We start from the raw sequence: 11,449 nt of genomic DNA, 5'->3' as shown, positions 1-11,449 counted from the left end.
GGTGGGGCTGTGGAATTCCAAAGCACAAAATGTGCAGGAGAGGTTCATCTCCCTGTGCCTCAACTTGCTACCAATTACCCCCTGCCTTCCAGTTCTGCCAGGTGCTCCATGAAGAGGACAGCTAGGGTCCAGATGGGTGTGTGGGGAGAGAATAGGTCAGAGAGGAGGTATACACAAGCTCTCTGTCCTCAGAGAACAGTGTCATCTCATTGAGAACCTGGCAGTGCCAAGCACCTGCTCCTTGTTTGACTCAATCAGGTTGCGGTGGATGGATGGGCACAACACTCAGAGGCAGGAGCCCATGGGTTGTGCCCTTTTAGCTCAGCAGCAAGTACAATGGCATTAGCTGGAAGGGAAGATCTGGTGAAGAATAGCTCATTTGGGTTGTGGGCCCAGCCCTGGCCCTGTCATTCTCTGACTTCCATCTTTTCTCTTGGTGCATGACCTTTCTGCAGCTCTCTGTCAGCCCAGCTGGTACCATTGGGGGTGCTGAGTCTGAGTGACAAGGATGAGAAGCCAAAAATACATTTTATTCCAGACTCTTCCCTAATTACTGGAGAAGGCACCTAGTGCTTCTAGGTGGGGGGCTGAGTGGTTGCTCCCTGGACATCAACCTCTGCTACTGATTTTTCCTCCAGTAGTTATAGTGGCCTTGTTTTCAGCCTGTACCCCAGGTAAGCTGGCTTCCCCATTCACCCGTGGCTCCAGTGGCGGCACCAGTATCTCGATCATAGCAGCCTGGCTAAGACCACGCCTTCTTTTGAAGCCCCTTTTCTTCAGTAGTGACTTGGGCTTGAGCTGGCAAGGAACCTGGCTTTTACTTTCTTCTCTGCCAAGGAGAAAGACTGCTCCCACAGCAAGAGTTGGGAACGGTGGTGGTGGGGGCATCGTGAGAGCCCACTGGCCCTCTTGGGCATCTTCAGTTTGTCACTACTGTGTTTTCCCTGTAGCTACAAACCAATGTTCTTCCCTTGCCCTCTGGGCAGTGGAGAGCTGTGGGGGGATATGTTGCACCTGCCCCATGAGCTGGGGAAAGAGGACAATCTAAGTGCTGCTGTGCTCAGAGCTCCTGATCTGCCCCCAGGCACCAGGCCCCACAGCCACTTGGGAGTTGCAGGAGGTGGGAGGGATTTGGGTGTCCCTTTCAGGGCTTGCAACCAGTTCATTTAGGTTCCACCTCCTGTTGAGAATTTGCATTTCCATCTCTGATCTACTGAATGTACATTTTAACAGGACCTCATCTATTAATCTGGGGAGCCTGTTTAAAATATACATTCTGATTCATTCTGTCTGGGGTAGAAATGCAAGTTCTCAGTAGGGGGTCAACTCAGAATGAACCTTTTGAAGCCCTGGTTCCTTCTCTTCTCAATGTTACTTGAGCTCCTTATCTTCAGTTAAGATGTTCTGAGCTTATTTCACTAATGGGTGGGACAGAGGACAAAGGAGAAGGGAGGATCTGCAAGAGACAACTCTTCTCTGTTCTCTGGGGTAAATGAGCTTGACCTAGAGCAATGGAGAGACCAAAAGCCTCTGATTTTTAATTTCTACAAAAAATGTTAAAGAGAGAAATATATATATATATTTCTTTAAATTTTTGAGTCTTTGATATGTCTATTACAAATAATCCATTCCCTCTGCCCTGAAGCCTGAGTGAGACACAATGAAAAAGCTCTGTATGTGTTTCATGTAAAGGTGTTAATTGATTAAATGATTAAAACTTAGTTGTGGCTTCTGCTTCTTGGTGGGGGAGGGACAGGGCTGTGGTTTGGGCAGGGTGAATGTTTTGCTTGGGGCCCCAAAAGTGAGACTCTCCAGTTCCTACTGCTCAAGGGGAAAGTCAAGGTGTCTGTCATCTTTCTTATCCCCTCCACCTCCAATTTCAGGTTACAAGTCCTACTAGCAGCCCCAGGCTGGTAAGGGTCCCCCCAGCAGCTGCTTGACACTTAAGGTCCTGTCTCTTGATATGGTCAATCTCTCAGATAAGCCCCAGACAAGCACCTTTGTTCAGATGTTTTATTTGAATTTGTGACAGTGATGGTTAACAATTCCGACTGAGTAGCCTCATGGAGAGGTACTCCACCCCTCTGTGGAGAACCATGCTGTGCCATCCACTCCACTTCTGATGCTAACACAGCTGGTTTAGGGCGTGTCCTAGCAGCCCTGAGGCAGGCCCTGCCCCCCAATGCCAAGCCTCAGGGTTGGCAGGCATGGGGAAAGATGCCAAGCACTTGGTAGACCACTAGGTTCTCTGCTTTCCTTTCCCTTCCCTTTTCAAATCCCACAATTTCCTGTTGGGGAGAAGCTGTCATTAGCCTAGTCCAGGAACCAGATCCCAGCCTGAGGCACAGCTGCTGGAGTAATTTACGCCTGGAAAACCTGGGAACCAATGTTTTTCCAATTAGAAGGACTGTGGCATAAGCTTTTTCTGTGAGTTATATTGAAACCGGATTTCTCAGAGTCAGCTGCCAAGGGAAGAAGGTAGAGCTGGACTGCCTGCTGCTGCCCCACTCATTACCACCTGGAAGGTCACCCTCAAGGCAGCCAGACAGGATGATCCTGGATTCTGGGGAGGGTGAGCTGTCCCTTATAAGTTCTGCACCTAGGAGTCCCAAACCTGCTGCTTCAGTGTCCTGGGCAACAAATGGGTAATGTTTGGAGCAAACTGAGACAGCAGATGACCTGGGATGAAGGAAGGAGGAAGGCAGCTGCCAGGCTGACTAGCTTATGTTCCCCCCCTTCAGCGATTTACAGGAGATGTGGCCCAGCTTGGTCATGAAGTTGGTCTGTTTCCATTGTGCGATGCACTCCTCAGAAATTTTAAAGTCAGCCTGGACAAGACAGACCAAAAAAAAAGTGATTACAATGATGGTGGTGGGGCTGCAAGAAAACGGGCTGTCCCATACTATAAGCAGTGCAAGCTCAACTTTCCTGACAGATAAGTTTACCAAAAGCCTGAATGTTCCTATCTTCTGACTCAGTTAATTAAGTTCATTTTAGGGATTCCATTTCAGAATATAATCATGGGCAAGTTCAAGACCCATGTACAAGGACATCCATCACTGCATTCAAATAGTAAAAAATGAGAACTACCTCAGTGTCTAATAAGGTTTTGATTAAATTATGACAATTATGATAGAATACTACCGTAATGTGAATTCTCTTCTCAGTATTTAAGAGGATGGGAAAATTTTCAGGCATAAAGTTAAATAAAGCAGGAAAAACATACACGGTATGACTCAAACTGTAAATATAGCTATCTTTCTGCACAGAAAAAGACCAGGAAGAACTAATGGCTTCAGTATCTCTAGGGGACCAGGACTAAGGCTATTTTATTTTCTTCATTTCCCCCCCTATATTTTAAACATTTTATATAATGAAAAGTCATAGGAAAAATCAGCTTGGAAACAGCAAGAAAGGAAGGAGTGGGCAAAGCTATTTGGTATGTGCAGGAGGATGGGAGAGAGAAAGAAACCATCCTAAACATCCCTGGAAGCAATCTGTCTATTGAGGAAATACGGTATTAAATAGAACAAGTCACATGCAGTGTTAGTGCTGCAAAGAGAGGGATTTGTTCTTTATTCACTAACACAGCCCAAACACCTAGAATAGCACCTGACACAGTTATAAAACCTCCTGCTGCTGAGCTGATTCTGCTGTATAGCGACCTCCAGTGTTAGGAAGCAGAACTGTTCCAGAGGGCTTTCTTGGCTGTCATTTTTATGAAAGCAGATCACTAGGCTTTTTTCTGTGCTACCACTGGTTAGGTTTGAACCACCAACTTTTAGGTTAGTGGGTGAGAGTAAACCTTTTGAACTACCCAGAGGTGACGTGTGTGTGTGTATGTGTGTGTGTATTTGCTGAATGAATGGGGGAATTCCAGGGGCAGGTCGTAGAAATCAATACTCAGAAAGCAGAGAGAGAATAAGGGCTCTGAAAAATCAAGGTGGGCAGGAGGGATCCTGGGAGGGTTCTGATGCTGGTGATCCTGTGTGGCCTTGGCAGGTATCTTGCCAGATAAAATGGGGGATAATCTCTTCCTATACCGACTGTGAAAACCAAACAAGGAAATGGCTGAAGCCCTCACACAGTGCCTCAAATAACCTGTCAGAGATTGGTACATACAAGGTCCTTCTAAGGGCTCCCTCAACCGCACTTCTCCTGCCCCCCTTCTATGCTCCTCACATACCTCCTCAGGTCTGGAATGAAGAAGGAAAAGAGGGCCTTAGGTGCAGAAGTCTCAGCTGGGAAAGGGGTAGCCATGGACTCAGTAATAAGAGCAGCCTGGGGAAAAGCGCAGACACCCAAGAGGAAGAACAGCCACAGCTACTGACCTGCAACTTCTCAAAGACTTTCTTCTTGGGCTTGAGCTCTTCGTCTGGTTGGCCCTTCTCATAGCCCTTCACAAACACTCGCTCTCCAGGAGCAGAGCCTACAGGAGGATCCAGAGGTTCAACCTTGCGGCTTACTCCTTCTCTGGAAAGAAACACAGGGCAAAAGGTGAGGCTGTGGATTGCCTCCAGCTGCTGTGGAGATCAAGGGAATTTAGGCCTTTACACAGGGGTCCTAGTGGGATCTGGAGCATTCTCAGTGCCAGAGCCCCAAGAGATCTTCACTGCTTTACTACATCTCTGGATATCACAAGGTTGGATTAATCAGGGGTAAATGCAACTCCTAAGCCAGGGGAGATGCCAAAAGATGGCAACTAACAAAGGAGGAACCGGGGCAACAGGGAGCGTAAGAACTTTACAACCAATCAAAACTGGCTTTGAAACCTGGGTCCATCTCTCTTATTAGTACTAAGACTCAGGCATATACATCTCAATTTGTTTTAATAAAATTAACTCCAGGTAAAGTGCTTCATTCTCACTACATGTACAATAAATAATCCCTTCACCCATTATCTTTTGGCATTCATTAATGAAGAGGAGAGCATTCTCATGGCTTCCACCTAGCAATATGGAAGGACACCATGTGGACCAATTCCCTGTTCTTAGCTTCCCTAGGTCCCCACCCCATGTCCTCACTCACATAGAAGCACACAGAAGCATGCCTTGGGACTCGACTCCTCTCATCTTTTGGGGTTTCAGATTGCACAGCACCACCACCAGCCTGTCCTGCAGCTCCTCCTTGGGCACAAACTGCACCAGGCCGCTCACCACAGTCCGTGGTTCAGCTTCCCCCATATCAATCTTCTCCACATACAGGCTGTCTGCATCGGGATGCTGCCGGCAAAAGGTGTTAGGCCCAGAAAGTATCATAATGGAGCAGAGTATGGGGCCTGGTCAACCCTCTGACTCCAGAAAGCGACATTCACTTTACTTTCTACAGAACTCCGTGGAGGGACGTTCTAGAGCTAACTTTTTTCCCAGGTCCCGGAGAGCAGAGAGGTGAGTGGGTCTTTATTCTACCCTTAACTGTTAAGAGGCAGGTTTAAAGTAAAATGAACCTATTTGCTGTCTAAGAAGTAGAAGGAATCTCTAACAGTGACTAGATGGCCTGGTCTGTCTGGGTGGCTACCGTTATGCCCTCGTGCTGCACAGATGGGTCCTAGGTAGACTGGTAGAGGGCCACTGCTGGCCTCACCATCTGAAGCTGCAGCAGCAACAGCCATCTCAAGGTAGTTTGGGTAGTTGAGTCTATCCAGTGAAAAGTAAATCCATGAGGGGAAATAAAGCCCAGAATAAGGGTCCCAGGCCACTGGCTGCTGAACCTATCTCTGGGAAGAAGGAAGTCCTCCCTTCACTTTCTGTCAGGGACAAAGTGGCTGATCCAAGATTAGGCCTGCAGCAAGTCCAGGCAAGGTCCACCAGACCGGATCTAATGGATAAGTATGTTCCCTCTGATTAAGACCCACCGTCCCACATCTAATGGATAAACATGTTCCCTCTGATTAAGATCCGCCGTCCCACTACTCTGAGTGCTTGACTGTGTGTGGCTGTGTAAGGTGCAGGGGCAGCAATCACTGAAGAGGCCTGTAATTAGACATCTGGGTTCTGACTTGCAATATGACATCAGGGATGTTACTTCCCATCTCCAGGCCATGTTTCCTCAGATGGAAACAGACAAACCCAACCCGACTGCCTCCCCGGATGTGGTGAAAAATGGATACCTTTTCCACACTAATGATTTTCCCCACACGGATATCCAGACGGGATGGGATGACCTCTTCTGGTTCTGAATTCTTGGCAGCACCTTTGGCAACTGGCTCTGGGAATGAGAAGAACCCCTAGGGGTCAGAACTCTCCTTCCCCATGCAGGCTGCTGATATCAGCAAATCAGGATGCTGATGTTAGGCAGGATTTAGTGCAGCACTCCCAGTATCTATCCACTGAGTTACACCTTCTTAAAACAGGGTCAGCAACCTTTCAGAAGTGACATGTCAGATTTTCATCTATTCCTTCTCTCAGGTGTTGGGCAGGGGTGGGGAAGGGATGTGTATTAGTAACTTTGTAGCCTTCAGGCATTTTCATTCATGCATTCTACATATATTTACTGAGTCCTTTCTGGGAGGGCCACACAGAGCTATCAAGGTTAATGTTCAGCACAGTGGATAAGTGGACAGCCGACGAAGAGCCAGTCAGAGCCCACGGCAGGGAACTGGGAGAAGCAAAGCCAAGCCTCTTCGAGCTGCTCTCGGTCCTGCTGCTGTCATCCCCTTCCTTGACCCTTCCTCTCCCCAACGGCCTTACTCTGCTTCGAGGGATCTGGGTAGGCAGCACTGGCAAGCTTCCTCAGTGCAGGGGTATTAAACTTTTCCCGGATGGGATCCAGCAACTTGTTCAGGGCAACTTCAACGGAATTCTTTAGGTCTCCTGGGTGGACAACCTGCAGAAGTATACAAGGGCTGGTGAAATGAGGGATTCGAACAGGACACAGGAGAGCTGAATCTACTAAGAAGAATGTTCATATAGGATGCACAGTGTTTCCCAGCAGTCTTATTTGATCCTCACAGTAAGGCAGGTAGCGCAGAGAAGGAGAAACAGGTTCAGAAAAGTTAACTGATTTGTCCAAGATCCAGGTATCTTAACTCTGAATTGCATACTACTTTGAGGGTTTTTAGAGGCTGAAAAGGACCCTGGGTGGAGTAAGCAGTTTGTAACAGGATGCTAATCTAAAGGCAGCAGTTCAAACCCATTTAGTGGCCAGGAAAGAAAGACCTAGGGATCTGCTTCCGTGAGATCACAGCCAAGAAAACCTTATGGAGCAGTTCTATACATGGGTCGCCACAAGTCGGCACTGACTCGATGGCAACAGGCTTGTCTCTACTGTTTTTTGTTTTAAAAACTGAATGTATTTATTAATTTAATTCTTCTAGTGCCTCTATTTATGCTTTGAGTAGTGACACAAATCAACTATTATTCACAGCAGAGAAGCATTCACACAGGCAACCCAAGGAATAAAGACAACCTGGGGTAGAGGTGAATGGTATGTAAGAAAGAGTAAGGGCTTTGGAGTTAGACCTGGGCTGAAGTCCCAGCTAGCCGTGGGACCCTGGGCTAGGCACTAAGTTTTGGCTTCTCTAATTATAATATGGGGATAATACTCTATCTCAAAGGGTGAGAATGAGGATTCGGTCGGGTACTGCACGTGGAAACACTGAGAGCAGCACCATTTCATGGCAACCTGTTGTCACCGAGTCAACTGTGACTCACGATGGCCCCATTGGTACAGAGCAGAACTGCTCTATTGGGCTTTCTTGGCTGTCATCTTTATTGAAGCTGACTGCCAGGTTTTTTTTCTATGGCCCTGCTGGGTGGGTTTGAACCACCAACCTTGAGGTTACAGTTGAGTGCAAACCGTTTGTGCCACCTAGAAGTTTGGTAATTCCATTTTTCTTGTCCTATAACTACCACTTTATATTCCAAATCTGGCCTGAAAGGATCTTCCAGGTATTTGGAAGAGAGATCTCTCAAGTGTGAATACCTGGAATACAGCAATGCCTATGTTTTTGTTTCTGACAGGGCCAATGCATAACCCCAAATGTACACAGAACAATGGCAAACAAAGAGGACTATCACCTCCCTGGTTCCAGACTTTACATTTCTGACAATACCACCTCATCTGCTGATTCATCTTGAATTCAGAGTCAACCAAGATTCCCTATTCTACTCCCCATATACACTGTTATTAAGTCTTCCCTTTAGGACCTGGCTCTGCCTATCTCTCCCTCGAGATCCCACCTCAGTTCTTAGTCTCCACTCAGACCAAACCACTTGGGGTTTCTTTCTAGACCATATTGTTTCATCTTTACATGTCTTTGCACAATTTATTCCCTCAGAAGTTTCCTCATAGCTTGAACAATAGGTGTTCAAGTGAACAGTGCTTGGATGCTATCCTCTCCACAAAGCTTTCCCAAAAGACAGCCAAAGTTCATCACTTCCTTTTATTTCTGGACCATGTATCTTCATTGTGCAGTAACAAAGTAAATGGTATTGGTTTAGATGTCTGCCTCCCCTACTAGACTTCATGAGGATTTAACCCTTTTAGTAATGCCAGATCCTAGCACAGCGCCTGACAGCATAGTCCACTGAGGTCCCTAGGTGGCACAGTCTGTACTCGACCACTAATCTAAAGGTTGGTGATCTGAACCCACCCAGCAGCACTGTGGAAAGAAAGGCTGATCTGCCTCTGTCAAGATTACCACCAAGACAACCCTATGGAGCAGTTCTATAATATAGGGGGTCGCCATGAGCTGGAATCACCTCGACAGCAATCATGGGGTTTAGAATGTCCTTTAATAATCGTCTCTTTTTCCTCAACCCTCATTTTGCATCTGTTCCTAAAGTACTTCATCTTGGTGGGTTTGGTCCTTCATTCCAGCCTGTCAAGTCCTTTGGAGAGTGATTGGACATCACCTTACTAGCTTTGTGGCTCTGCTCATCTTAACCTGTGAACCATCTGAATCCACATCTAAGTCATTAGCAAAATATAAAGCCCTGGAGACCATCAGGGAGCTCTGGTGGCATAGTCCCTAAGGCATTTGACTGCTAACCAGAAGGCTGGAACTTTAAACCCACCAGCCACTCCTCAGAAGGAAGGTTGGGCAATCTACTTCCATAGAGATACTGCCTCGGAAACCCAAGGAGGGGTTGCTATGAGTTGGACTGATTGACGGCCATAAGTTTGGTTTTTGGAGACCATCAAGGCCAAGCCCTGTGGCACACAATTAGAAATGAGTTCAGTGGACATTGGTCCTCTTCTGGTATTACCTCATCAGCAAAGTCCTTCTCTAGGTCCAAGTAAGATGTGTAGGTTTTGTTTCCACCCCATTTCTCATCTCGAAGGATCACAAATTCTGCAAGATAAAGGAGTCCATGCCAACAAACTCACTGATGATGGCAGTCAGCATTCCTAGCCCAAATACATGAGTATTTGCAGTTTTTGCCATATATTTAGAATTTTATTATCTGGCATTTTACTGTTCTTAAACTGGATATGTGGCCATGTTGTATACTAAGCTGGCATTGAAGCTCCTCAAGGTAAGTACTGTGCCTTTTATTTCTTTTGTTTCCTTCTAGTTCAACACAGAAAGAGTCTTGGTGATGCCAACAGTTAAGTGCTTGACTAATAACGGAAAGTTTGGTGGTCTGAATCTTCCCAGCAGCTCTGTGGGAGAAAGATCTGGTAATCTGCTCTCGTAAAGATTACAGCCAAGAAAACCCCACAGTGAGGTTCTGCTCTGTCCCATGGGGTTGCTATGTGTCCAAACTGACTCAACAGCAGATCATAACAAGAAGTCCAACACACGTGTCCATACCCTCATTTTGATCACCATGCCTAGCCTGACACCCCCCACAAAACACAGCCTGGCAAGAAACCTACGAACAACTAAAGATACCCCAACCTCAACCACACATTAATATATGAGAAATTATAGAATCAGGGAAGCCAGTCCCTGGAGTCAGTGACAAATCACAAGTTTTTATAGCACTACTTTTGCTATCCTGACTGGTCTCTAAGAAGAAAACAGCGAGTGTCTTACCAGATTTCAGGGGAAAGAGGACATGCTTGATGAAGGACAGAACCCCATTGTTCTCCACATTCCCTGGCTCACAGAAGGCCTTTTTCAGTTTTTTCTTCACATCCTCCTTCCGATCAAGGAGATCAATCTTGGACTCCTAGAAGCCATGGAAAGGAAGAGGACCTCTTGCCATTGAAAACAAGACTATGCTCAACTATTCTGCATATTAAAAAATTTTTTTCAACACAAATTTCAACACCCATCAACAGGTGAATGGATAAACCACAGTGCATACAATGGAATACTACACAATGTTAAAGAATAATGGTATCTGCGAAACACTTCAGAACAGATGAAACCAGAGGACATTATGCTGAGTGAACTTAGTCAATCACAAAAGAACAATTATCAAATGATACCACTACTGTAAAAAGTCTAGAAAAGGTTTACACAGAGAGAGAATCAATTTTTGAGGTTACCGGGGTGGCAGGGGAAGAGAGGGTAAATCACTAGAGAGTAGACACATACTTACTTTGGTGAAGGGAGAGGCAGTACACAATAAGGTACAAGAGTTAAAGGCAACAAAGGTAAATACCATTATATACACAATCCTGCAGTTAACAGTGATAACAATAATCTATGAGTGGATACACAGGTAAGCAGATACATAGGGGCGGGAAGGCAAATGGGACTATACCCATGAGTATGTATAGGTTTGACAAAGGATATCCCTACACATGTATTTATATGTGCTACAAATATATCCACGAATATACTAGAGCATACAGGGCGCAAAGCTATAAAAACTTCTTAGCCATAACAAATACCTTGAGTAAACGAGTCACTGGGCCTCAGAGACTCAGGACCATAGTTTCGGGGACACAAGGTCAACTGGAATAACACAGTCCACAAAGACAATGTTCTATATCCCACTTTGGTGAGTAATGACTGGGGTCTTAAACACTTATGACAGCCATCTAAGGGGCAACTATAGGTCTGTGTCCAAAGCAAACAAGAGTGAAGAAAATCAACGACACAAGGAAGCAATCAGTCCAAAAGACTAACAGCCGTGTGAGTCCCACCCTCCACAACCCTGAGACTAGAACTTGATGGTGCTTGGCTACCGCTGCTTACGGCCCTGAAAGGGGTCACTGCAGAAAGTCCTGGAGGGTGGGAGAAAAATGTGGAGCAAAACTCAAAATGATAAAAAAGACCAGGCTTACTGGCCTGGTAAGAGAACCCCAAGACTATGGCCTTAAGATACCCTTCAAGCCTGGAACTGAACCTACCCCTGTGGCTCAACTTTCAGCCAAACTACAAAATGAACCAAACACTAGGGAAGTAACACATTCATTAGAACAATCAATCACATGGGATCAAAAGGGCAGCATCTGCCCAGGGATAAAGCTCATAAGACAGGAAGGGATAGGACAGAAGGATGAAGGGAAATGGTCAACACAGGGAGGAAGTGGGAAGGGTGCTGTTACA

General features: G+C 46.1%; 1 protein-coding gene across 1 annotated transcript in view; it reads right to left on the bottom strand.

The window, feature by feature from the left end:
• Nucleotides 1–2,717: 2,717 nt before the first annotated feature.
• Nucleotides 2,718–11,449, bottom strand: part of YARS1 (tyrosyl-tRNA synthetase 1) — a 32,385-nt gene continuing 23,653 nt past the window's right edge. Inside the window, 7 exon segments of the mRNA XM_007950431.2 lie at nt 2,718–2,828; nt 4,332–4,473; nt 5,029–5,222; nt 6,110–6,207; nt 6,690–6,825; nt 9,210–9,295; nt 9,983–10,118. Coding sequence (XP_007948622.2) covers nt 2,718–2,828; nt 4,332–4,473; nt 5,029–5,222; nt 6,110–6,207; nt 6,690–6,825; nt 9,210–9,295; nt 9,983–10,118 — 903 coding nt within the window.

This window comes from Orycteropus afer, unplaced genomic scaffold, assembly GCF_000298275.1.
Source record: "Orycteropus afer afer isolate SDZICR_OR568_19922 unplaced genomic scaffold, OryAfe1.0 scaffold00272, whole genome shotgun sequence".
Classification (NCBI taxonomy): Eukaryota; Metazoa; Chordata; class Mammalia; order Tubulidentata; family Orycteropodidae; genus Orycteropus; species Orycteropus afer.
Note: the sequence above shows the minus strand (reverse complement) of the source record. Positions and strands in the feature narration are given on the sequence as shown.